At 44.0% G+C, this 27,733-nt stretch overlaps 1 protein-coding gene across 10 annotated transcripts in view; it reads left to right on the plus strand.

Moving 5' to 3' along the window:
• The first annotated feature begins 16,119 nt into the window (after positions 1-16,119).
• ANKRD44 (ankyrin repeat domain 44) overlaps positions 16,120-27,733 on the plus strand; it is a 143,943-nt gene continuing 132,329 nt past the window's right edge. For 7 of the 10 annotated variants that reach the window (XM_069781831.1, XM_069781837.1, XM_069781833.1 and 4 more), the window contains exon 1: positions 16,120-16,378. In XM_069781831.1, coding sequence (XP_069637932.1) covers positions 16,352-16,378 — 27 coding nt within the window. In that variant the 5' untranslated portion in view covers positions 16,120-16,351. The remainder of the gene's footprint in view (positions 16,379-27,733) is intronic. The other 3 variants (XM_069781835.1, XM_069781836.1, XM_069781840.1) reach the window with 3 other exon arrangements.

Below are 27,733 nucleotides of genomic sequence, written 5' to 3' on the forward strand. Positions count from 1 at the left end.
TTTCCCTTCTTGATAGTGGTCATAATTAGAGTTTCAGGTTTTCTGAAAGCTTGCTTTCTTGATGAAAAGAGATAAATTGTTCGTTTGCTCGTTTTTAAGATCTTCTGCAGGGTCTACACCCATTTGTTTATTCACTCTGAATCTCCTGTTCCTTTCACAAGTAGGAGACAGTTTAGTCACCTTAATATCCAAGTGTTCCTTTCCATTGATAGATAAATATTTCTTTGATTTATTAGCAATCATCTTCTGCTCTGAGCTGGCTAATAAACTGATTCAATGAGCTGTACAGCTCTTCCCCCCCCGCCCCCCCGCCCTATTTCCTCTGACGGCTTGCATTTCTCACTGAAGAATGCCATCTTTCACTGGTCTTAATGCTCTATACCAGTTTTTTATGTTAAAACCATACATCATACAAGCCTTTGAATAGGCTAGCTGTCGTTCATTACTGGCTTTTGATTGAGACCAGATGTGATGGCTGTTAACCACCGTAGGGTGACAAGGGTCTGAGGTGACTTATTTCCAGTCTTAGGCAACTTCAGAAATAGTGACCTTCAATCCCTGCCTGCCACGCAAAACAGTAGAACAGAACTGTGTTCAAATACAGTGATTTTGCTTTGAAAGCCATACATTTTTGTCCCTGTCGAAGTCTAAGTCTCCAAGGATCTGTGGATCTTGAGCCCAGCTGATAAAAGGAATGGAACTGGCCATTTATTATTTTAGGTAATAAAAGAGGATATTGTATATTAGCTTTTTCACATTCCAAGGCACTAGCAACAGAATGAAGGTTAAAGGCGTCTGATATTCTCAATTAAAGAATGGAGCCTTTGTTTTTAGCACAGTATGCAGCTGAGACAGAAGGAATATGCCAGGAAATGAAAACCAGGTGGCTTGGGTTTAAATTTTTTAAGACCAAAGAAATGACCTTCAAAAAAAGCTATTTCCTAACTTAATAAAAATAAGTTAAATGTATACAAAATTAATTATTCTCTACATTGGTTGGCAGATGTTTCTGTACATATATCTTGTATTTCCACAGAACAAACACGATGATGAATAGATTTGTCTTAAAAACCCTGCTGAGCTATAATTAGAGATTTCTGTAACACTAGGTTCTAAGTTAATTTTGACAAGATTGGGAGGTACATAATATCCAGTGAGAGCAAGCAGAGATTTTTGTCTCACTGCAATATGTATTAAACATTCAGCTGCATACAAATATTACTGCTAATATTTCTGTAATAATACTAACAGTTACATGGTACTACCAGTCTTGTATCAGTACCTTAAAAAAAACCCACCACCCTGACATTTTAAAAAAAGTAAGCAAAATCAAGGGCATAATTGTTTCTTACTCTCTCCAGTTTATTATATTTATTGTAAAGGATATAACTGTGGTGTCCTGGTTTCAGCTGGGATAGAGTTTATTTTCTTTCTGGTAGCTGGTATAGTGTTATGTTTTGGATTTAGTGTGAGAATAATGTTGATAACCCACTGATGTTTTAGTTGTTGCTAAGTAGTGCTTATCTAAGTTAAGGATTTTTTCAGTTTTCCATGCTCTGCCAGCAAGCAGGTGTACAAGAAGCTGAGAGGGAGCACAGGCAGGACAGCTGACCCGAACTAGCCAAAAGGATATTCCATACCTTAGAACATCATGTTCAGTATAGAAACTGGGGAGAGTTGGCTGGGAGGCGTGGATCACTGCTTTGGGTATTGGTCAGTGAGTGGTGAGCAATTGCGTTGTGCATCACTTGTCTTTTCTTGGGTCTAATGTGTTTCTTTTTTTTTGTTTTGTTATATTCCTTTTCATTACAATTATTTTTTTTTTAATTATTGTTGTTGTTATTGTATTTTGTTTTACTGTAGTTATTAAACTGTTCTTATCTCAATCCAGGAGTTTTACTTCTGGTTTTTTCGATTCTCCTCCCTGTCCCACTGGGATGGGGGAGGAGTGAGTGAGCGGCTGCATGGTGCCTAGATGCTGGCTGGAGTTAAACCATGACACATGGTAACTTAAACTTGTCATTTTATTTTACAGATGCCTTATGTGGAGTTATTTAACACAATAACCGTTTTCTTCAGGGACCACTTTCATTTAAAGCTTAGAAAACTAGAGATGACACACTTTGCAAATCGGCTTGGTTTTGTTCTCTTGAAAACGGTGACCATGACTTTGTAGTGACAAGCTGTAGGGTCATTTTGTTACCCATGCAGCAGTACAATTGTAATTGCTATTAGAGCTCCACAAGATTCTGTATTGCATTTGTTGTCTCCTGCAGTGGCAGGCTGTATCATAGGCTTTGCTGTTTGCCCAGATGATGCTGGAGAAGTGTATTGGACCGCAGGTGTAAAGCTACTTCTCCAGCTGACTGGGGTCTGCAGCACTACTGGCCTTACTGCCTCATGCTTTTCTGTGGCAAGAGATGCATTCATGTGTTGTGACTCCAGAAGCATTCTCAGGTGGTCACTGAGAAGCTTCTCTTGCAGCATTCTTCTAGAAACTGGGCTTCCTGCTTAGTATCTGTATTAAGTCTAGAAGTGCTTGTTGATACGGGTGGTTTTGCCTGTGTGAACTAACACAGTTGAACACATTCTACAACTTGGTGTTAAGGCAAAGTGTACTTTTTTTCAAGTAGCTGATTCAAAGCCTGGTTTATCTTAATTAGGTAGCATGTTTCCAAGAACAGCTTTTCTTGTCTGTGCTTATATTGTGCTTCAGGATGTTGTATGAAATTTTCTGCCATCTGCACACAGAATATGATAGGCCTAGGACAGCAGCTGACCAAGATTCATACAAGAAACTCAACCTTACTTTTTCTAAGCTTTTTGCTGACTCTAATCTGGTATTCTACTGAAGATTTGAATGGGCTTTCTGACTTGCCAAGTTTAATGAACAAGTCCATCTTTGTCCAAAATGCTTCCCTGCTAGTCGTCATAACCCTATGTTTTTTTGGTTTTGTTGTTTTGTGCGTAAGATTTAGTGGAACATTCCTACAGAGTTTACAGGAACAAAGACATTTAATTACCAAATGCTGTCATATACACATCATTTGTTCACTATTTGTAGGAAGTTACAATTAGTAATTGCATAAGCCTTTGCATGGTTTATATGTTAAGATCTTTCTCTGAATCACTGTCTGAAGATGGGAGAATAACTTTCCAGTATTAATATGCATTCACTTGCCCATGTGCAAGTAAAAAAATGCATATATGCTCCTGGGTGCAGCTTGCTTTTTCTCTCATGGCCAGTTACAGTTTCTTTCTATGCTTCTTTGTGCTGAGGTAGCTCTTGGGTGTTTCAGTCATTGGAGACAGGCCTACAGTACAAACTTTTTGGAGTTACTACATTTTTGTACGTTGGTTATTCTCTTGGTGTTAGAAATGCAAGCCTGCTGTTCGTGGCAACTTGTCAACTGCCAGCTCTACATCCTTTGTGCTGATACAATGCCATGTACCACAGTCATCCACCCTTCAAAAATCTTATTTTTCCTATAGTGCATATGCAGTGATTTAAAAACAAAACAAAAACCCCACCAAAACAAAACACAAAATCCAGCCACCACCACATTTGCATTTTGGCTTGTATCTCTAGTTGCTTGGATTGCATCCTCTTTGGGTTATTTTTAATCACTTTCCAAGTGAGTCTTATAAAGCTTTCTCCAATGTCAGAGAAGAGGCCTCCAGTAAGGGTCTTTGCCGGCACTGCTGTGAGGGATGCCTATGTGGTATATAGATACTGGCATTTGGGAGATGTTTTGGGACTTCCTGTGCAGTTCAGCTATCAACTTCCTGACACATCTGTTAAAGGTTTTACCTCTGTTCTTGCTTCCTTTGGGTTTCTTGGGGCCTCCTTATTACCTGCCTCTGGAGTTTTGCTGCTATGGCTTGTAATTTTTCCCCCCAAAGGAATTAACGTGCATCTGATTGTAATACTTCTGTTACTATTGCTTGCAAATCATGTCTCTGTAAACGCATGCGGTCTTTTTATTTATTCTCCCCTATTTCAGGAATGTGTGGTCTTTCTATTGATAAACAAAAGTTGTAACCCTTGACCCCGCTCAATTCTTCTTTTAACACCCAAACTGATGAGCAATTAATTTTAACTTTTTATTTCGAACATGTTTAATCTGTTCAATTTTTACATTGTTTTACTCATATGTTTTTTCTCTTTAACTGGATCATTTTCTTGTTATATCACATCCATTTTATATGGCTTAAAGCCAAAAGAAAACTCCAGGTATCCTAATCAAGATAGTAGTCCTGGACTCTCCTTAAAGTACCCGCTACCACTATGGTTAGTTCAAGTGCTTTCTTGTTTATCCCAGAATATGTTTCCCAAGGATGAAGAGTTAAGGTCTGGGTCCTTGGTCCAGTGTTATGTAGAGTAAGGGTCTTAACAAGCAAACAGCTTTGCGTTATTGTTTTAATTTAAGGTTAAAATGTGGAACTGTCTAGCGCACTTTGTGTGTTGTCTTGTCAAAAGTTTGATTTATGTGCTTGAAATCGGGCAAGTGTGGGTGTGAAGAAGGAGCAATGCATAGTGGTTAAAGCGTAGTGGTGGGTACTGGGACTTCCTGCTCTGCCAAAGGATTTGCTCAGTGACTCCATTGCTGAACTTTTCTGGAAAACAGAAATTGTGACGCTTGGTATCAGTTCTTGGAAACCAGTCTGAGGGGAGTCAAAGGGATCTTACACTAAATTAGAGGACAGTTGTTACCTTCTTCCAAGAGGTGCCCTCAGACTAGAAGAGGCACTGGCTAAAGCATTTTTCCCAGAAAGGGAAGAGGACGAAAGTCTATTTGGCATACAAATTATTAATTTTATCTGCTGTTCTCTTGCACTTTATCTGTGCTTGCCTTGTGAAGTTCTCTGTTTCATTTTAACTACCAGGTATCCCTGAAAGCTGACACTTTTAACACCAGTTTCTATGTGGGGAAAAAGGCATTTATACTGGGGAAACAATGGGCTTAGTGCTAGTTTTAGGGCCTGCAGGAATGAGTGCCAGGGTCTGATGTCTGAGGAGACTGGGAGATGTAGGTCTGCAAGCCACGACTGAGCCAGTGAATTCACTCTAAATCTTGCAAGAGACATTGATGCCACCCAGCTCCCTGGGCTCGAGCACCTGGGCTGTGTGCAGCGAGGGATTGCTCTGCCAGCGATGCTTGCAGTGCTCTCCTCTTCCTTCTTCCAATGATGATGAAGTGGATTGATCTGTTTTATTCTCCCTCATATTCAAGCAGTCTAAGAAATACTGCAATTTAGTAGCTGTTGAAAATTTAAACATTTACTTGCATCTGGGGTAGATTATTGCAAGGCATGTTTAGAGTGTGGATTCTCCCCAGCAGTCTGCCCACAGAAAGACATCTGAGAGCCCAGCTGGTGCTATTTACTATGGCAGAACAATGCTTTCCATCCTTCAGGAGGCAGGTTCCCTTTCCTTTCCAGGGCTTGGCTGTGTCTCATTGCTGTGATAAGAATGCTTCTTAGTATTTCTTTTTTCATATCAGCTAAACTGACTTGCTGGAGTGAACTCAGGCCATCTGGCCTAATGCTGGAAAGGAAGAGTATAGCCTGCTGTCAGCTATCTTAAGCCGCTAGCAAATCAGCAGTGTGACATGGAGGACTTAGTAAGGAGTCTCACGCTGAATTGCAGACCATCATGATTGAAACCAGCCTGCCCTACTTGGCATACTGGTTCAAGATGTTGCTGTTTAGTGGGGAGCGTTCTGGTAATATAGGCTTAGCTTTTCCTGCCTCTCTGACTGTGCCTCCTTCCCGCTTCCATGTAAGTGGATTTGAATCCATAACATACTGTTTGGAAAATTAGTTTCCTGCGTAGTCAACACAGTCACAGAATCGCTGATATCCTGTACTGAAACATATTGTTTCCTGCGCTAAAGGAACTGCAAAACCTGCCAGGAAGTGGTGCGTGATAGGGGTGTGATTTGTAACGTGTTATTTATTGTAAGTCCTAGTTAATTCTGCCGTGGCTGGACAGCAGAGTTAAGATGTTAATGCATTATTAAATCATTAGTACTAGTATACAAGCATAAACTTGTTTTTAACGTGAAGTAAACAATCAGAAAAGTTACATCCTGATACATTCATACAGTTTTGTTTTGAGAGATAACGGAACGAGCTCTCACCTTGCCATTCCCCAATGATGTAGGTTTGACATTTCTGAACTCCAACAATCATTTCCCATATCTGAACACTGGCTGCTTCATGGCACTGTTTTTCTACCAGCAAGGTGTTTTTTTCATTCTCACTATGCTCTGGGATTTAGGGAATTAGAGGGGAGTAAGGCAGCTGTACCATAAGCTTAGAAGCTCATTTCTGACCAGCTTTATTCTTGTAGCTGTATCTGATTATGTCTGGAGATGTTGATAGTGACATTATCTGGAGCACGGCCATTGACCCAGTATTCTGATCTTGCAAGAGGATCAGGGAAGACATCTGCACTCATGCAGAATCTTACAAATGTCCTTGAGGCATCATGCAAGTGCAGGGCCCATCTGTATGGGTGGAATCTGTAGATTTTTATCTGGGGACCAGGCACGTGTGCTGAGCATTATTTACTCCATCCATTGGTGAGTCAAAATACTGTGCAAAACGCATGTTTAAGAATATACAATGCCAGAAGAACTTTAACTATTGTATCCTGCATATGTAAAGAGTACTTCATGTTATTTTTTATAAACATGTAGCAGAGATTCATGTTGTATGAGCTCTGAAAGGCTTCTACAGTGAAAGACAAATCCATTTAAAAGGATTTTAGTAGACTGCAACAGTTACTCTATGTTGGAATCATGACTTTCCTGTCAGATACCTTGTTCCAGCTCACATAAATAGAGGGCGGGCTCCTCATTTCTTAGAGGGAAAGTAGCATTTAGTCGGAAACACCTCTTATTTTAGTCCATTGGATCTTTTTTTTGTTTATTGAAGACTCTCAGCAGTGCTTATCCACAGAGGCTGGATTTTGATAAAGAACACGCAGGATGAACTGATGTTGGTGTTTGTAAGTCAGAGCAAGGTCCTATGCTGTCCAGCAATCCAGTACAAATAACACCGGCCAGCCACAAGATCTTCCTGTGCGGGGCACTTTCTGCACGGGCTTCACCACTGGCAGTACATGCTGTGGTCTTTCCTAGGATGCATTGTGCAGGCAGTACCACCATCAGGCAGGACATTATAATTTCACCAACAGCATTGCAGTTAAGGATGGATTCCTGCCTCTCTAACCTGTTTCTCTCCAGTGGCTATTGGGCTTTAAGAGACACTCCTGATCTAAAGAAATTATTTTTTTTTCACTCCCAGGAACACAATAAGCCCCTGTCAAAACAATCAGTTGTTAATTCTGATGAATGTATGTAATTATTAAAAACAGAACAACCTCTTGGAGAAATGGAACTTCCATCAAAATCTTACAAAATTCTCCTTCCATTACCTTGTTTGGAAATGAAAAGGGGCTGGGGTAGAGAATGCTTTGTTTTCTTTTTCTTTGGAAACATCCTTATTTGGCATCTGTAAAGCATTTACATTCCCTAGTTCTGGATCAAAGTCCTTTCATGGCTCATGTTACTTATTTCCTTCTTTAACTGAAGCACAGAAAGAAAAATGGATTTTTCCTCCCTCAGGCTTACATTATAAACCATTGTAAAAAGTCAAATCCCAGTTTTTAGCAAGGAAGTAGCGAGAATGAGGAATAAAACATCTAAAAGTGTATAATCTGAAGAACCACCACCACCCACTTCAGAATGAATGCTGTCAGTAAATGCAAGTCTCTGTAGCAGTTACGAAGTATGTAAGGTAAAATTTAGTAAAGCTAAACAAAGATAACTGTGCTGCTGGATTGCCTTCATTCCTCATGTTCCAAAGGTTTGTGCTCTTCAGAGGAGGAACTTTGTCCTCTTCAGCCTGTGTAGCAGCTAGTACAGTTGGTCAAGTATTGGGATACAAACTGCAGTTGGACCAGGCAGTAGAAACATTAGAAGCAAAACACTGTTTTCATCCTGCCACTCATGCAATAAAAGAAATCTGGGGTTGGTGGAATTGTTTTCTGATAGAAGAAGAAGAAACTCCGGTGAACCAGCTATGATACATGATCTTGTTTCAAATTTGCAGGAGAGTGTGGATAGTTTTGTTTCTGAATGCAGAAGAAACTCGGATTTCCAAGTCTGCCCCTCCCATTGATTCTGTGCCCCAAAGAGCTTGGTGTTTCTGCTTATTTTCAGAGCTGTTCTGGCAATTCCTCTGGCATTTTGCCTTTTGTAAACACGTGGAACTGAGCCCCATCACCCCCTTCAGCTTGCAGACAAGCTTCTAGGCTGTGACCTGTGACCGTGAATATTGGCTCTCTGCTGTTTCCAAGTATTGCTGTAGCAAAAGGGTATATAATGGCTGTTTCTGACTTATCTTCTAGGAAGAATTTGGACATCTATCAGTTTTAGCATGGCCTGTGATGGTCCAACTAGCTTGAGGTAAGCCAGTACCATAATATATGTACCCTTTGTTCTCCTGAAAACAAATAGTAAATTCTTATCTATATTTTAGTGTATTCAGATATTTTAATTGGTTTATTTCACAGACCTTCATTCTGCAAAGTTCTAGTCTAGTGTTTCCTTTTTGTAAGGGAATATATAGTACTGCATAGCATGTTTTGTATTTAACCATAAAGCAACATGGACTACAATCTGTTAGGCTGATTTGTTTCCATTAGCTTCCATCTAGCAGATGTGAGCTTAATCCAGACTTACAGCATTCCTCAAAAAATGTTACTGACACCCTATGTCATATCATTCTCCCCACAGAGCTCTTGGCCCCATAACTTCTCTGATGAAAGGGAAAAACACCTCCCTTTGGATTATGAGCTAACCCCTAACATCAGAGAGAAAACTGCCACAGTGCTGCTCCCTCCTTGGTGGCAACTGCATGTTAGTTGCTGTTGCTTCCACACTGATTCTAATTAAATGCAACTTCAGGGATGGGATTTCTTTCTTTGTGTGACTTGAAAGATGAAATCTCTTGCTGGCTTTTGGGGACTGTGAAAAATATAGTTGAGGTCGGAGAAGGAACTTACTAGCAGAACAGTCCCAAATCTTACCTGAGTCATAGAGCTGGTGTTGGACTTGTTAGTTCCTTCTTCTCTGCGCACTGAGAATGGATTGATGAGGATTCCTGCCTAATTTAGCTTGTGTCATGCTCCTCACTTCCAAGACTGTGACGTTGGACAACAGACCTGGTAGCTTCTTTCCAAAATTACTCTGTTTCAGCTGATAGATTTCAACATAGCTAGCATGCATCCGTTGGTGTCCCATCGGCTGTACATAGTACCAGACAGAAGTGAAGATTATGCAGGTACTGAGAAGCGAAAAGACCAAGGACATGAAATCTTCTTATGTTAAAATAAAGATTATGTCCTGATGCAACTGAGATTAAAATTTGTTATTTTATATTAGCATGACAGTTCAATGAATTTAATCTTGAGGATGAAAGTAAAAAAGAGCTTCAAAGCTAGGGATTACAAATAACTAATTGCTGTAGGTTATTTAGGTGAAGTGAGTGTATAAAGAGAGGTTGGTGTAGTGTCCATTTGAACTATCAATGATATCTTTTTAATGACTATGACTTATTAGATAAATACAACTTGTACAATTACCTGATGTTACACTAAGAGGGGTACACAGGATGTTTCAATATAACAGGAATCCTACCTCCTGGAGACCATTTGCTGAATTCTTTAAAGGTCAGGCATACTTCAAAATGTAAGTCAGTGGAAAATGAGGAGTTAGATTGAAAAAGAATACTTCAAAGATGGTGAATCACTTCAGACTATGAGTACTGGAAGATACTGCTTTTAACGTCCGAAGACTGTTGTCCTGAGTTGGGGGGTGGGTAGGATTGGACTACTTTAAACTCATATATACTTAGGCTATGCACAAGGAAGCCCTAAACATACTTTTCTTACATCCTCTATTTTGTCTCCATGTTTCCTTTAGAAGATCAATGACACCAGAGATTTAAGATCAGTGACATGGGAGATTTAAGATACTATATATATATACCCATAAATGGAATAGGGCTGAGAACAGAAAATTTAAATATTGAACTTTCTTCTTGCTAACTTGGTTTTGTGCATTCTTTTTTATTTTTTTCCTCATTTCTTTTTCTTCTTTTTTAACTCCAGTACCTTAGCATCAGTTGGTATAGAGTGTCTGTTCTGGTACAGAGTCCAAACTCCACAGCCAGGCCAGCAGCTCCGTAGTGTGGTAAAGTGTCCAATGTGGGAGGTTTTTGTTTGTCTGTTGGAAAACTTAAAGCAGAATCAGAGAACTTGGTATTTTCCAGGAAAGAAGGACAGGAGATAAAAGTAAAAACCCCAAATAAACAGCAAATAACCCAGATCTCTCTGGCCCTCTTTATGTGATACAAGGCAGCAAAATGCATAGGCTTTTTCTTCCCTCTTGTCCTATCCTCACTGCATCACGTGAAACCTTGTCCAAAGCCCGTGGAAATCAGCATGTCTTTTTACTGACTTATCTGGTTTCTAGATCAAGCACTGGGCTACGTGACAAATTGCTGAAAATTTTGTTGCAGTCCGTTTCTTGTCAGGGATGGTAGAGATAGAGATGTATTTGCGCAGGCCATTAACACATTGCTTTAAGAAATGAAGGGAGCTGAATGCGTACCACTGACAGTGAAATCTTCCTCTTTTGCACAGATGCATTTCTAGACTGGTGTAACCAGAAAGGAGTTGACCCAGCTTGGCCTGTCTAGTTGTCATCTGCCTTAATTCCTCCCATTTTCAATACCTAGTACTAGTTACATGGACATCTGCAAGAGAGGTGCTAGCTAATACCAACTGTAAGAACACCTTAACATATGGGGGAGTGTTTATGCCCTGTTGGTTGACACAGCAGAAGGCTGCAATAGTTATGATTTCAGCTTCAAATTCACAGTTTCCAATTGTATCATATGTCTAAGCCTCTCTGTCCATTAACTACATGGCCGCAGAAGTATAATCAAATAGTGTTTGAAATGAGAGGAGGCCTGTGTCTGGATAAGAGGAGGTGCTGCTAAGGTCTCCTCCCCTCTCTGCCCTTATCAGTGGATTGATTCATTTAGTTTAATTTGCCCCCCCCTGGTAAATATTAAACAAGTAGATCTAGGAGGAAAAATAAGTTAATGAGATAAAAAGAATCTCCCCTGGGAAAAAATAATAACATAAATTCCACCGTGTGAAAATAAATTATACCGAAACAGAAGGGAGAAGACTTCAAGAGGGCAGTGATAGGCAGCTTGAAGCATCTTCTGAGGTGACTGCCCCCCTCCCACCCCCCAATCACCCTGTGTGTGCTGTAGCAGTACAGAAGGGGGGAGATGGTGACAGCAATAATTAGTTACTGTCTCTGGTGTTTCGCTTGCCCAGTCTCCTGCTGTGGCCTGTGTTTGCCCTTCTATTTCAAATTCACACAGCTCTCTATGTTTTTGCTTGTTTCCACCACTGCAGTCTCATAATGATGCTTATACATCACTCTAATCTGACTCCCACCGAGTCTGTAAGGGGGAAGAAAGCACAGCAGGATGCTTATGTGCTGCGGTTAGGGGATAGGCAACAGGTAGAGACGAGAGGCATGCTAGGTATCTGAAGTCATCAGAAATGATTAGAGATAACAAATATATATTCTGCCATCAGTCTTGTCTTTCTTCCATGCTCAACAGTGGCAAATAAACACTGCTAAGGAATATGCTGACTGTATTTACTTTAGCTTTCTATACGAGGCAGGAGCCAAACACGTGTCTAGGAACAATTGCACCCTCCATCTGTGAGTGATCATCCTGCTTAAATACAGCAGCAGACCTGACTTTGGAGAGCAAAACAGAGCTGAGCCCTTCCCCTGCCTCTGCTGCTCAGCTGTGCAGGCAGAGCAGGAGCAGGGAGGAGGGTGGTGGTGCAGACTTTTGGCTGCCTTAAAGTGACCACATCCTGTTAGGCTGTGGAAACATCAGACTAATGCAGAAATCGGTCTGTCTGAGACGTAGGAGCGCTTGTGGGGATCCAGCAGATAATTTGCAGATATGTTTGTATTGCTGCAGGAGGAACGGTGGCACAGGGAGAGCTCCTGACCTTGTTCCTGCACTTGGTCTGTTCACCTGCTTCCCACCCATGTCCTGGTTCCCTGTAGCATTTAAGTACAGTGCAAATGGATTTATTTCAACGAGGTTGCTTTCTTCTCCTCTGGTGCAGCTCCCAGATACTGTTTTCCTGATGCTGCATGGGAAGACTAACACTGCGTCTGTGATGGCAGAGTAATGCTCAGAGCAGCAGCCGGTGGCCTTTACCTGAGATCCTTCCCCAGCCGTGTCCGAGTGTCACACCTCGCAAAGTGGGAGAATTTCCTTGTACAAGCAGGAAGCCAGGCACCACGAGACTGGGTTGCTCACCCAGGACCATGCAGGAACACTGTGGCATGAGAGAGAATTGATAGTGAGCCTCTCGAGTCCTAAATCAGTGCCCAAACCAAGACTTGCAATATTACACCATGTGAAAGTGCGATGTGAGATCTTAACAAAGGGCAGATCGTTTATGATGATGCTTAAGTTCTGTTGAAGTCACTTGCTTAAATCTGAGCGTGTCTGGGAGTTTTGCTGAGCCCAAGTGGGTATAAGAATGCTAAGTGCTGCCTTAACACAGAATCTGTATGAGGAAGTGGCTTGTGCATGTACAACTCCTAACAGCAAATGGTGTTCATCCAGTTTCAGATGGAACTGCAGGAACTTTGGTTTTGGAGGGGACAAAAAAAAAGGGAGGGGGGGGAAAAAAAAAAAAAGGCAGAGGCCTGTTATAGCGGCCTGTATCCTACAGACCCCTATTGTGCTGTGGCCAGAAGATCAAGAAATACCAGTATGGACAACTATAAAATATTTTGGCAGTTCTGTTCTTCCTTGCTGTTGGCCAGAAATTGCTTAAGCGCTAAAGTTCAGGGCTTCATATTCCTTTCGTGCTTTTTAAAGTATGTAATGGGGATGTGTGTTTGTGTTTCATAGAAGAGTTCAACTGGGTGCACAGAATCCTCTTAGGATTGGGCACGGGTCAGTAAGGAACAAATGCACCAGCCATCCATAGAGGGTTTTTTTCCACTTCCCTGTCAGAGGCCCAGTGTAGCCTTAGGGCTTTTTCCTTTCCAAACACAGCTTTAATCCAAGATGAAAATATCTGGTGAGCTCAAGTGTATTCTCATTAAGGCTGTTGCACACCTGTTTTGATGATACTTGTTAATGTCTTGGTATGGAAAGTCAACATAATGCTACAGGTTTGAGAGTTGCAGTTATGACCATTACTTGAAAAATTTGTCCTGGATACTTATGTCTTTGTGCCTCTTTGTCCCAAAAAAGACCGCTGAGCATACTGCATCATTTCACATGAGAATTTGCTACGAAATTACTGTTATGTACCAGCCAGGGCTAAGATGTTGCTGAGTAAAATAGCTTAGAAGAGAGAGTTGATTCTGCATGTTAGGTTAGAAGCTTGTAATGTAGCTGTTTGTGCCATTTTGTGAACAGGAGAGGAGGACGTTGTCCTTTCAGAGAAATCTTGGACTCCTTTACTGTGATGGCAATGATTGTAGCACTGTGACTAATCTTGGCAGTTTGTGCAAATGACACTTTAAATGGATAGTGTAAATATAATTGTAAGGACCTCTCTGAACTGAGTGCTGCCCTGTTAATACAGGATGCGAACACTTTCTTTTGTCCTGCATGCCCCAGGGGGACCTTTCCAAGGAGCAGATTGTAGATGGTTGGTCTTCCCAGACACCATCCTGTGGGGCCTGGGAAAGAGAAGCTGACATGAGACTGTGCTTGTTGGGAACAAAAGACTTCAGAAAAATATTTTAACACTAGCTTGCATCTAGCCCAATTATTTACTCCCAAGGAACTGGGCTCCTACTGCACCAGCAGATTTCCATTCAGATGGCATACCATCAGCTTAGCTCCCTGACAGGAGATTGTCAGGGGTCCCAAAGAAGGTACAAGGGTTTGTACCAGATTCTTAGATCAGCAAGTGAGGGGAGCACAGAGCAAATCTGAAAAATCATTTTCCTTATGTATCCATCAAGTTTAACTGCAGGGAAAATGCTATGGTGAATGCTAAGACCTTGGAAATAGGCCTTTACAATGGAAAATAACGAAACAGACCTTTCCTTATAATGATGAAAGTTCCCTCCATTCTCCCTCCTCATTTTTGTGCTTGCTCTCAGCTGGAAGCTAACTTCTGCTTACTTCTGACCTCTGTGTGGTGAGCGTGTGTTTCAACAGAGCCTGGGAGCGGACTGTCAAAGCAGAATTTCTGCATTGAATCCACGGGACACAGAAAGGCTCTGGTCTACAGTGCACGGCAGCGCAGGGCTGCCAACTGCCCTTCTTAGCATGTGGTTTGACACAGAGCAAATCTGCTGATGCAGCCGTAAATGCTTCTAGGTGTTCTGGCGTGATGAAGACCTTAAGGGGTGAAGCTATTAAAAAGAAAAGCCGCCTGAATTCATACATTCTTAACAGGTACTGGATTCTCTCTCTTGCTGCTTTTTTTTTTCTTTAAAAGACTGATTTATATTAACACTGTTTTTCCCTTAAGACCCCTTTAAAATAGATGGAGTCAAAATTTGTTGTAACTTGTATGTTATTTTTAATCCCCATTTTTAATGATGCCTCAGAAGCCTGAAGCCAACATCTGTTTCCTTCTTGGATTGGTTTTCTTCCATAGAAGACACTTCCCCCCCCCCCCCTTTTTTTTTAACTGCTTAAAGTCATTCCATTCTATAATCAAGGGTTGAGAAGTCATAAATTGCAGTCATATTGGATGTGTCGTGGGGTACAGGAGCTTGTTACTGCAGAATCTAACTTGTGGGAAAATACCTGGCCTCTTTGTGCAACACGGAGGAGGGGAAGAGGGAATCTTCAATCCTTTGCTCTTCAGTTACGTGTCCTTGGAAAAATGTAATCACCTTCATTACCTTAGTGTGTTTGTAACTCTTGTTGCTGTGTGTTGTGCCAATGATTTTAATCAAATCACATGCTTCAGGGATTCAGCTCATCAACTGTGAGGGGTAAGAAAGAATTTATCCCTTCAGGCCTATTTTCTTCTTCTTTTTTTTTTTTTCTTTTTTTTACATCCCCCCCTTCCCTCCCCTCCCACCTCGTGTGCTTGGCTGTGCAGCCTTGCTCTGGTGTTCAAGTCACACTGACAGCCAGATCTGAGGGCGGAACCGAGGTTTTCCCCTAGGTCAGCTCAAGGGGAACATTGGATGATGCTCATTTTCCTTTCCAGCACGAAGGCAGGGTCTGTGCGGCTTGCTTGCTTGCTTGCTTGTTTAAAAAGGAGTACAGTTTATCTGATGTGCTAGTCCTTGAAAAGTGAAATAATACATGGATCGGAAAAGACTTGGACTTGTCGTCAGTTACCAGATTCTTGCCAGGCAGCTGTTAAAACCATGTAATCCAGAAAGAGGTAAAAAAGCTCCAGAAAGACTCTTGACAGTTGTGCCTGTTTGATGGGATTTGACAAACAGTTTTCTCTGCACGTGCACGCATACAGGGGAAAAAAGGGGCAAGGTAAAGGCCTCAGCTTCCCCTTGTACACGGGTTTGGAATAGCACGTTCCCCGCTCTGCCTCAGCGTGGTGCGAACCGCGGTGGGCCTGAAGACCTCGGTCCTCGTGGGAGCGCAGCCAAGGGCGTGCCACAAGCCCGGAGCCCCGCCAGGCAGCCCGCCCTGAAGCGTGGACGGGGGTACCGCGGCCTCCCGCTGAGGCAGCCGATCTGACGGGGCTACCACCGTCTCCCTGAGGGGACCGCGGGGGGCTCGCGGGTTTCGGCTCCCTCCGTCTCCAGACCGGCAGCGGCCAGCCCCTGCGCGTCCCGCCCAGGGCGTGCGGCAGGTGCCTCCGGGGACCCCGACTGCGGCCCGGGCCAGGCCGCGGCTCAGGGCCGCCCCCCCCCCCGGGGCGCGGGGCAGGCCCGGTCCGGCGGCGCCGCCCCTCGCGCTGCCCGGCGGGGCGGGGGCGCCGAGAGCCCCCCGGGGCGGCCCCGAGCTCCGCTCCGCTCCGGCACCGGCCGCCGGCGCGAACAAAGGCGGCGGCAGGCGGCGGTGGCGGCGCGGCCCGTGCGAGGCAGCCCGCTCGCCCGCCCGCCCCTGCTTCCTGGGCCGGGCCGGGCGAGGCGAGGCGGCCTCCGCGCCCCCGCCCCGCCCCGCCGGCGCGGAGCGGAGCCGCCGCCGCCGCCGCAGCAGCAGCGCCGGTCGCGGGGCGCGCTCGCCGCCCGTCGCAGGAGCTGCATGTGCGCGGGAGGAGCGGCGGAGGATGGCAGTGCTCAAGCTCGCCGACCAGGTGGGTGCCGCGGGGCGGCGGGCTCTCCCTCAGCCTCAGCCTTGCCGCGGCAGAGCGCCCCGGCCCGGCCCGGCCCGGTTCCGCCTTGTGCGGGGCGGCCGAGCCGCCGGGGGAGGTCCTTCTCCTCAGCCGGGGGCTCGGCGCGGAGGCGGCCGCGGCTCGCCGGCAGCGACGCGATCCCCCCTTCCCGGGGGGTGGGGGGCGCCGCCGCTCGCCGTGTGGTGCCGGCTGCCCCCCGCCCGCCGAGCCGCCACAGATGCGCTTCTCTTCCCCTCCCGGCGGACATTGTCTCGGCCGGGGCCGGGGCCGGGGCCGGGCAGGGCGCAGCTCGGCGGGCGTCGCGGCGGCGGCGGCAGGCGGGTGCTCGCCTCAGGCGCTCGGCCGTCCCCCGCCGCGCAGCCGAGCGTGCCGCCGTCGCCCCGCGGTCTTCGGCGAAATCCTGACATCTCCCGTCGGCGGGGTGGGATGGAAGTGGCTGTTGGCTCGTTTCGAAAGGCCTCTCGCCTCTGCTTATCCTTCCTTGGGATTTCGCCCTCGTTTCATTGCCGTGCCATACGTATCGATTGTTTTTCCTGTCGCCTTTTTACTTAGAAAATGCCTGTTCGCTTTGGCTGTCGCACTTGTTCGCAGGCTACTAGGAAAAAACCATAGCATTAAACCCTTAGGTTGTGTTAAATTTAGCAGTGGGCAGACAGCTGTAATCAGTATGGAAGTATTTCTTATCACTGGTAGTTAAAAGCATTTAAAAATATTTAGTGAATTGATATTATGGCTCCCGCATCCTGATTTATTCACATACTCTACCAACTGTTATGCGCTTTGCGTGCTTTAATCTGCTATTTTTAATTTAATGTGGTCTGCCTGTGATCTGCAGCGTGGGTGTCCTGCAAGCCTCAGACCTTCCTGTTGGGTTCAGAAGGACTGCCTGCAGCCGGTCCCTCTCCAAATACCCCTTACTTGAAGATCGCAAGCCTCGATCACAGTCTATTTATGCTTTTCTGAGAAAATCTTCCACATGCACAAAGCCGCTACATAGGATGTTGAAAAGAGTTTTGAAAGGAAAAAAGGATAAAGCTGCTTCTAAAGTAAAAGCAGCACTGTATGACCAAGCACAGTCTATAACATGTTTTCGTGTGTAACAGAAGGCAGTGTTTATGGGCTGTCTCTTGTCTTGTCCCTCGAACAGCCTCATCTTTAGATGTGGTGGTTATGACTGGCAAAGAAAATGTTTCACACCATGAGGCTTCACGACCCTGTGGTGCACAGACTGAGTCTCATAAATGAGGAGAAGCAGGTAGGATCTGTGTATTAAAAATCCAAACAGCAAGCATTAATATTAAAAATATATACATTATAGAGGACTAAAATTGTACCATTTCAGTGCTTTTTACGTGTTTAATGAAGCCCTTGAATTTACTGCCTTTGGAGTTTTTAAACCTTTGCTGGAATCTTGCAGCAAGGATTTTGCTTCAGCAGCAGTAGAAGTCAAAACAGATTTAAGTCAAGTAGATCACATCTTTATGAAGTCTGTATTGCTATAAAAAATGATAGGCTGTTTTCTTAGCGTTCTCCCTTCTCTTCTGAGAACCCTCAAAGCAGAGGGATGAGGTTCCTTAGACCTGCCATTATGCCCCTGCAGCGTATCTGCTTTGTGGATGCTCCTGGTAGTTTCTGGTCAGGCTGTGGCCTGGGACATGATATGACAGGTTGATAGTTTTTCTTTGTGGGTGTGTGTCTCCTGTCATTCGTGAAGGGATATGTTGGTCTACCGGTACTGATCCTATTGGATCTCTCCTGATTTTCTTCAGTTTCTTCACCAGATCTTTTTCTTTCACTTCCGAGAGACAGGAGGAGGGGGAGGATACATTCAAAGCTGGCTGTGGTGCTTCCTCTTAAACCGAGTGCAGAAGTTTACATGTGCCTGTTTCTGCATATTTGGAGCCATTGCTGGCGTACCCTTTCCAACACGCAGCCCGAGCAGTTGTGAAGAAGGCACTGGGGCTGCGCAGCCTGCAGCAGCAGCCCTGTGTGCATCAGGCCAAGCTGTACTTTTCACCTACGTCAGATTTGAAGACCTCTGTCCGCAGACTGGCCCATCTCTGACTGAAAGAGACACAGTAGCAACAGCCCCACATGTTTATAGACAGACCCAGGCAAACCAGAGGTGAAGCTGGGACGAAGAATGACATGCCTGGGAAGATCTGCATTTCTGTAACAACTCCTGCCCGTGCTCAGGCTTTTTGAGGCTGCGGGAGCAGGCTCCTGCCTTTCTTCCTGCTCTTGAGGATCAAGGCAATTATGGCAGCGATAACTTGCAGCGATTCAGGAAACCATTTCCTTTTGCATAAACACCAGAGGCCACAGCAGTCCGTGTGCTTGCAGTCTCCTGCAATGAGAATTACAGTACGTAGGACACTGTGTACCATGCGTACCTGCAGTGGTCAGGACCTGGGCTGCTGTGAGCATGGGCTGGTTTTCGTGCACTGAGTGTGAAGTCTTCAGGTCTTAGGTGCGATGCTCAGGGGAGGTTGGCTCTGAAACCGAGAGCTCTCTCCTCTGCTCGTCATTGTGATTTCTGTAGTACATGCTTTCCTCTGGATCCATGACTTTCTTGACCAGTGAGGAGAGTTTTGTGTAGGAGAAGACTAGAGAACCCCCATGCTGGGAGTTTAAACATGTGTTTCTCTAAGTAACCTGTTTCCTCCTTGCCTCCATTCTTGGCTTTTCTTACCAACTGCATCTAACAGTGCATTGAGTGTTCAGACAGAGGAGAGATTAATCACACCATTTTTCATACAGGCTTTGAAGACAGACAGACTTTCATTGTTGCTTCTTTTCTGATACAGCTGAAAGGTGCTAAGGTATTGCTATGTTTCATCCTTCAACTGGATTATCAGTACTTTTGGCTGCATTTACTCCTTAGGCAGGAGAACTTAGTTTGAGAGTTTAGCGTTAGTATAGGTTACCTGAATTTGCTTCCGGTGATGGCTAGCTCATCAGTCAGGTCATGAGAAACCCTTAAATCATTTAACCACAGGAAGTGTATTCTACCATCATTTGTTTCTCCATTAATTTCTTTCAGGCCTTCCTTTCTTCAGTAATCCCCCACTAGCCATTTTTGAGTGACTAAATGTTAAGCTGAAAACAACCCAAGATAATTCATAAAACTTAAATTAAATGCCTAGGATTGTAATCTTTGTCTGTAGTGGTGTGTCTGTGCAGTTGTCACCATTCTGCTGTTTTAAATATTTCAAGCAAGCAAATATTTTGTCGTTGTATAGAAATATTGCAAAACTTACTCTAAATCTTAAAACTCTTATCCGTTCCTTTTTTTACCACCTCTGCAGTCAGTCTTGATTACAGTAAACATGCAAATTGTTTTAAGGACTGAAAAAAAAATTTTTTTCAATTCTAAGAGTTATTACTGTGTTATTCCCCATCCAGTTTATTGGTTGTACCTTTTCCATTTTGATAAGTGTTAGTATTTTATATTATGTGAGGGTGCAGTTGTATGTGATAAAAGCCTTTGCATTTAAGCTAGAGTTCAGAAGGAGCATAAGGTAAGTGCTTCAACAAGTGGGTGGCCAGAGGCTTTCATGTGTGACAGGGCTCGAGCCAGGCTCTGCACATATGACAGGGTATGAAAACCCTTGCTGTGCCCCTCGGGTGCTGTTTGAGGAAACCTGCTTGCTGCAGCTCTTCATTCCTTCCTGTATTTTGAGTTGCCATTCCCTCCTCCTCATGAGTCTCCTTTTGCCTTCACCAAAGCTCTCTAAGGGTGAAAGTATTGATTGGTTTTTTACTTTTGTGGCTGCTTTTTGAGTAGTAGTCGTTGCCTGGACCTGCCTCTCTCCTGTCCTCTGAGTAACCAGCAGATGCAGGGTGCTTCCCGCTGCTGCTCTCCCTGCCCGCTGCCTGCAGTTCTTTGCACAGCTGATTCTTCATAATTGCACCGAGTAACTTGGTTTCATGAGAACTGTTTGTTTGCCACTTGCAAACTTTTCAAGAGAAAGCCTGTTAGTCGAAGTCCTGCTGAGTGTGCTTTTAACCTTCAGGGTTTCTCTTGATGGTTCTGGGCAGCGAACACAGACAATTGCTCCTGTCAGTGCTCTGTTGAGAGGGTAAAATACCTTAAAATATTTCTCTATGTAACCTTCTGTGGGTTAGCTTTTGGAAAATTATTTTGGAAGAATCTAAGTTTCTGTAGTGTCTCTGTCTCATTTCCAGGCTTGCCTTGCCAGCTGAGGCCCTCCTTGTATGAGTGCCAGCAGTGCCCACAGGTTGTCTCTGTAGCTAACGCTGTCCTCTTCTTCCTTTTTAAAGCCAATGAAGTCACTCTGTGCATGGCTGCGTTTGATATGGAATACCAGCTCTCTGCCTGCGGAGACCGGGTTGCGTTCACAAATGCACCCATCGTGCCGCATCGGAGGCAGCGACCGTCTGAGCGGCTCGCACGTGGCGATGTCCTGCTTGTTGATGTCTGTCAGAGGCTGATGCAAGCTCTCCCCTGACTAGTTGTTGATTATAGTTACACATGTTTATGGGGGAAACGTATCATTCTGTGTTTGAAAGACACTGAGAATGTTTTCTATAAACAAAAATAAAATGGGAAGTTACCTAGAGGTGAAGCCTGCGTAGCTACTTTTAAGAGATGTAGTGGTTAGCGTTTTCAGGCTTGTACTGCCAAACTCAGTGGGAAGCTTGCTGTAAATCAGAGACAAACACAGGCTTTATCTAGCCTTGAGCCAGCGCACCTGGGGGGTCAAAATTTACCTTGACTTTAGCGTCACCAGCTCAGGCCCTGTATGTACAAAACAACAAAATTATTTTTAGGCTACCCTTACAAGCATGCATATGCATGTATAAGGGTAATGAAGCCCAGATAAATGGTTAGTGTGTGCACTTAGGCTGTTATTAACTGCAAAACCTCATCCTGTCTCCTGGTATTTTGCCTGTTGTTCTTGATTGCTGAGAGTAATGCAGTGTGACTGGAACTGAAAGGACCATTTCTCTCCCTCCCTTTTTCTCTCCCTCCCTTTCCCAAATGTTTTCCTGTGTTTGACAGTTCTCTGCTGACCATCAGGATCCTTTTTATTATGGTCACAGAGAAACAGCATTAAACAGATGTTTAAATAATTTTAAACAGATGTCAAAGATCATAAAAATCGGCTAGGCAAAGGCTGGACTTGTGTCTGAATACACTTAAAACCAAAATGAACACAACAGTAACAAATAATGTCCTAACAAACCCAATTAAATTTCCAAATGATGGTGTGTCTTTAACTTATTTCAGAATTGTTCAATTGACAAGACTGTCTTTCTGTGTCTCCTTTCTCTCTGACAAGTAAAAGCATCTGAGAAGATGCCTCTGAATTTGCTGTATAAAATAGGAGTAATGAACCTGTGTCCCAGGCTACAGCCAGCCTGTGGGTTAATTTTGCATGGCATGAGGTCCCACAATTCCTCCCCTCCTCATATTATTGCTAGGTAATACTAAGGGGTATATTAATTTACAGGCTGCCAAGTGTTTTTGAAAGGCTTCATGGCAAGAAAGACATAATCCGTTTTAGTACAAAATACTCAGGTAGCCACAAAACAAAGGTAACTGTGGGGAAGGAAGAAGGAGGAATTTACCCACAGGAGTGTTTCTCTCTTATTTCTTGTGAAGTGAAAATGTGGTTGGACCAAAATAACTCTGCCGAGGCAGCCACTGGCTCTCTAGACCTGTGATGTTCCTAGGCGTGCCGTACTTACTGCAAGATTGTGGCTCCATGCATTTTTAAAATAAAATAAAAACTTTGGAAAAAATTCAGTGTACTAGCATTCCTGCCCTTGTTCAGACCTGTAGGAATGAGGGTCGCTGCCATCTGGTATAGATGGCACCTGAGTTCTGATGCATAGAATCATAGAATCATTTAGATTGGAAAAGACCTTGAAGATCATCGAGTTCAGCTGTAAACCTAGCATTGTGGAGTCCACCACTAAACCATGTCCCTACATGTCTTTTAAATACCTCTAGGGATGGTCCTGTTGAGAGGAGGTGGGGGATGGGTGGGGGGCTTTGAGTTGCCAAAGAGAGCAAGATACAGGCTTGAAAAGGAAGCTGCTTGATTTTTTTTGGTCATGGCTTCTGCAGTAAGTGTCACTTTCTGATAGTTCTGTAGCTTGTTTAAAGGTAAACAAGAAGTACTTTAATCAGGAGAATTTCTGGAGTGGTGTAGTGTGCTCAAGTCTATCCTAGATACTTCTTTAGCAGAGAAATCTTCCAGGAGTGTGCTGTTTGGTAATACTGTAAGGGTTTTGTGGTGGTTGCACCTAGGTGCTTGGGCTGTTTTGAGGGGGTGTGTGCCTGTCATGTTAGGATGTTAGTTTTCTCGAATTGCAGATGGCATCCAGCGAAACTTACCCTCCTCTGTGCGCTTGAGGTGTGGTATTTTATCCCTGCATGACAAGTGCCTCATGACCTCTTCCTGCTTATCTCTTAAATGAAGATGTGGTTGTCATGACTACATTTAGTAGAGAAATAAATGTTCCTCCCAGCTTGGGTGCTTGTGTAACAGCTTGGTTTGGGTAAGGTGGTGTTTTTATCTGGATCCTTGCTCGAGGGTGGGCAGATGATTTCCGTGACCTGGGAATAAAAGTGCCCAAGCCAGAGCTAGCTGGTCGCTGAACGCAGCAGCTGCTCTTACCAGCAGCACCGTGGCAGTGCTGCCGGGCATGCACTGGCCTCAGGGTCATATCCCGGAAAGCCAGCAAAGAAAACTTTTAAGGGTTGTTTCTAGAGGTCTGGGTGTAGCTGATCTTGCTTGTTCGGTGCTGGAGAGGCAGAGACTGGGATGTGGTGCTGATGGGAAGGGTTTCCCTCTGCTGGCCCGGTGCTCTGCGGTGTGTTCACCCGGAGGAGCTGGGCCAAACACCTTCTCCTCTTCTTAAAGCTGTACCCCTTATCAGCAGATCTCCGACTCTTTGCTTGAGAAACGAGCAGCTTACTCTTTAGGAGCTATTGTTTCAGGCTGTCTGCAGGCTTGGGCAACATTTGTACAAAATAAGTAATGCTTCAGCATACTATGTTTTCAGGCTTCTTTTTAATCTCTGTTGTATACTTTTTTTTTTTCTTTCAGTGGTACTAATACAGGTTGTAGTGTCATCAGATGCCTACAGGAGCCAGATATTGTAGGTATAAGCCTATTAGGCAAACGTTTCAAAGTATGTTCTGATAACATTGACCATTTCTTCTGCTTTTTATTCCTGCTTTTCTTCTTGAATGCCCTGCTTCACATATTGCTGCCTGTGTATGTTGGAGAACATACAGGTGAGCTAAACTTGCTGGCAGAATACCTCTGTATTTTAACCATTTAGTTTGAATGCTTATTAGCTGAAAAACGTTGCATTCTCAGTTGTTTCCATTTTAAATTAACAGTTTTTTGTCAGAAGTACATATCTGACAGTTGTCACTTTTTTTGTTAGCTGGAGAGCTTGGGCTGGAAAGTTCCCACAGCTGCTGTCTGTGGCTTCAGCTTTGTTTTAATTGCTGCACTAGAAACATGTAGCAGCATGCTTTTGGAGCCCTTCAGCCTGCTGATGGGTGGGAATCAAAGCATTACAAAATTACATTTAAAGAGGGAAAATTATTTTGCAGTTTTATCCAAGGGTTTGAGGTCATTATTGAACTTTGCAAGGAGTTGGTCAACAAATTACAGCATTTAGCTGTGGCTAGGTAATTGTGACATTCTGAAAAAGTATGTGCTTTTTGATGACAGACATTTGCATGTGTTTTGCTTTTGGGGGAAGAAAAAGTCTTTCCTAGCTGCAGATGTACAAGCGAAAATGGAGGCCGTTTAATACGTTTCTGCCATGCAGTGCTGAACCTCCTAGCCTAACATAGGCTTGTCTGCTTGATGTTTGTACTTCGTGTTGTGACCTGGTTTTATGTGCAGACGTGCATTTTTGTGCTGGAATTATTTGTAATGGCTTGCTTTCTTATTTTAAAGAGTACTTGGGGAGAATGTCCTTGCAAAGCCCCCACTTCCTCCTTGCAGCTGCGTGCTACTACATCTCTATGAGGAAGTAAGCAAAACCATAATGCTTGACTTCTGCACATGGTCTTAACAGATGTACCTGACAGCATCTATTTACTGAGCTAAGGCTTTAGCTTTTTTGCATAAAGGAGTTCATTTCTTATGAAAACCCCTTGTACTATTGAATTATGCATGTGTAGGATTGCTCCAAGGGCCACATGTTGATATCCTTAATGACACAGAAAGTCTGCAAATAATTGCTAGTGATGAATAATTTGCTGTTTAAGCATTACAATTTCTATTCTGGACTATTTTGTGCTCTCATTATATGACCTGTTTTTTCCCTATCTTGCAGCCTTTGTAGTTTTACAGACTTGTTGCTTGATCAAGTGTCTTTTGTCCACGCAAAAAGCTTTAGCAAAATAGTTGTTTGGTACCTACTGAGTTGCATACCTCTAACTGATTTCTCTGTAAACGAAGTATTACCAGCAGCAGAGAGCATGTAACTTGAAGAAATTTAATAAGAAGAATGTAAAAATCAAGTATTGCTATCTGCAATGTATAAACTGAAGAGAAGACTGCAGGCAACTGCATCATTAGATGCACAAGCTTTCACATTCTAAATATGATCAAATAATTTCTGGGAAAGGAAACTAGTGTGAACATTAATAAGCTTTTATATGCATTTTGTCATCAATAATACAGGCAGTACCATTCAGATGGAGAACATAACCTGCTTTATCACAGCATCATTTAAATATGATAGGCTACTTGTCTTTCCAAGGTGAAAGGGCTGCAGATTGCCTTCTGAAATCTCATCCTCTGATGAAATTTTGCTTTTGGCTACATTGAATCTAGACTAGCTTTGCAGGAATATGGGGAAGCTGCTTTGTATTTATAGTAGTGTGCTGGTATCAGCACCTGCCTTTCTCTGTTTCTATGTATAAAGTTCATTTTTTTCATACTTATGAAAGACAAAGGTGGGCAACATGTCCTTTTCACTAGTGTTTTCATTCTTGCCTTCCTAGTTTTTTTTTTTTTGTTTTGTTAAGGTTATTTCTTTTGTCTTCTGTGCAATAAGGCAGCACAGCAAAGCCGTACCTGTGCTGTTGGGCCTTGCAGGCAGTAGGACGCTGGGTCCACGGGCCACCAGATTGGGCTGGTGTCTCTGCCTGAGCCAGCCCTCTCGCTGTGTGAGCCAGTGCCAGCAGGGAGCCTGGGATTTCGAAGCTAGAAGCCTGCAGTATTATCTGGTAAAACACTGATTTGCTCAGTGTGGTCTTTAGTTGTTTAACATGCCAAGGGTAAAAAATGAGAGAACAAAGGCCTGAAATACCCCGTATTGTCTTTGTGCTTCCAGCTGCTTTAATGTGCTTGCCAGTGCAACACGCAGCATTTATCTCCAATTTAAAATCAAGAGAGGGACTTATTTAGTCATTGACTCCAGGAACATTTCCAAAGTGCTCTACCAGTCAAATAAACGTGGTGTGCCAGATCCTGCAACCATTGCCTCTGTTTGAGAGGAGCGTGCTTAGGTGAGTGATCCTGCTGTATCCCACTTGATTCGCTAGGCGTGAATCAAGCCTAGTATGAGGAAATTTCTTTCTTTTAATGTAAACAAGCTCTGATCCTTTAGGTATATGCATAATGATCCTTTAGGTATATGCATAGTCCTGCTCCTCTGTTAGGAGATGCGACCCTGCTTCTGTTGGTGTGTTTTGCAGATGGAGCCCATGGCTCAGATACCTTTGGCTGGAGGCAAATCTGAGATTTTTTTGAGAAGCTGCCAAGGTGGCTTTAGAAGTGGGAGAGGGGGAGGAGGAGGGGGAAGAGCTGCCCTGCGAAGCAGAGGCGAGAGCGCAAGGGATGCTAGGAGGAGGTAGGTAACATGTAGCCAGAGGTGCAGTGCTGCTGCCTGATGGCACTGTCAAGAGAAGGTGGTCATTACCACAGTTTGCAGTGGGAGAACGGGGCTGCAGAGAAACCCTGTGACCATGTCAGGCTGAGAAGGGAGCAGGTGACAGAGCAAGAGCTGAATCCTGATTTACCTTTTTCAGTGGCTGATTCACAGCGGTACCCTTCCTCCCTGCAAGTTGTCTTAACACTGTTTAAGATGTGGGCTGATTCCAGTCTTATGATGTTGCAAGATGAGAAGTGAACAGTGGCATGCAGTTTCATAGCAGTGTTAAATTCAATGAACATATAGTTTATTTAGATATTTGTTCTATAAAGTGTAAAATCAGCATTGGTGCTGCTTTTAAGAGAAAGTGCTCTGTTATGAAATGGTGTCTAGGTCACCTGGGAGGTAAAGGCTTATTCTAGCTAATTGCAGTGGGTGGCTGTCTTTGGTCACTAATCCCACGTCATAGGCTTAGCATCGTATTATGGCAGTGCAAACAGTAAAAGTGAGATCGGTGTGTTGTGTGTCAATGCCACTTGTTTAGACTAACTGCCTGTCTTAATAATCTGGGACTGTGTGACTGTTGGCTACAGAGCACACACATGAAGCTGAGTGGGTTCAGAGAAATGGAGATAGCCGCTCAAATATGAAAACTCACTGTCAGTGGATCAGATGGTGCCCTTTGGGTATGTTCCCACAGGTCCCTTTCATGTCAGACTGAAACTGAGCAGTCTTCTCACTAAGTTTTGTTTATTATGTGTAAATATTTATAGACATATAATCTAGTTTCTAATTTGAAGAGGGTGCTCTTTTGGAAGCATTTTCAGGAAGACTGGTGAATTTGTGCATCACCCCTGCTATCCAGAGGAGTGTTATTTCTTCTCTGCAAATGGAAGCAAATGCAGCTGAACAGATTTGTCCTCCAGAGAAGGGTTAAGACTAGCTCACACAGCTGTGTAGCCTGTGTAGCTCAGAGAGTGAACTCTCTGGACCTGCGTCTCTGAGGATGTGCCCGCTGTTGGTGGGGAGACCGCTCAGCCCAGGAGCGGCAGCATGGCCTGGCTTTGCAGGCGCATTTACCTGGGGTAGCTGGTTACAGCAAGCCTCACTGTTAGCCTCTTCCTACAGGCATAGGCACAGCTTTGGCATTAGTCAGGGATTGCATTTAAGATCTCCAGTTCCTGGGTAAAGTTTGCGTATCTTTAATGGGTTTTTATGACTGCTTCATGCCCTCCAAGGCAGGTATGTAATTTACCAGAGAGCTGCCTGGAAAAGGAGACACAAATGACAGCAAACCACAGAGCAGGCACATGATCTTCAGCACTTCTTGTTCCCGCAGGGCTGGCTGAAGACAACTCCAGACAACTGTCTGGAAACCCTTGTGTGACTCCTTAGAGATGCCTCTGTCCAGACACATGGTCTCCAGCCCTTTAAAAG

This window comes from Haliaeetus albicilla, chromosome 4 (genome assembly GCF_947461875.1).
Source record: "Haliaeetus albicilla chromosome 4, bHalAlb1.1, whole genome shotgun sequence".
Classification (NCBI taxonomy): Eukaryota; Metazoa; Chordata; class Aves; order Accipitriformes; family Accipitridae; genus Haliaeetus; species Haliaeetus albicilla.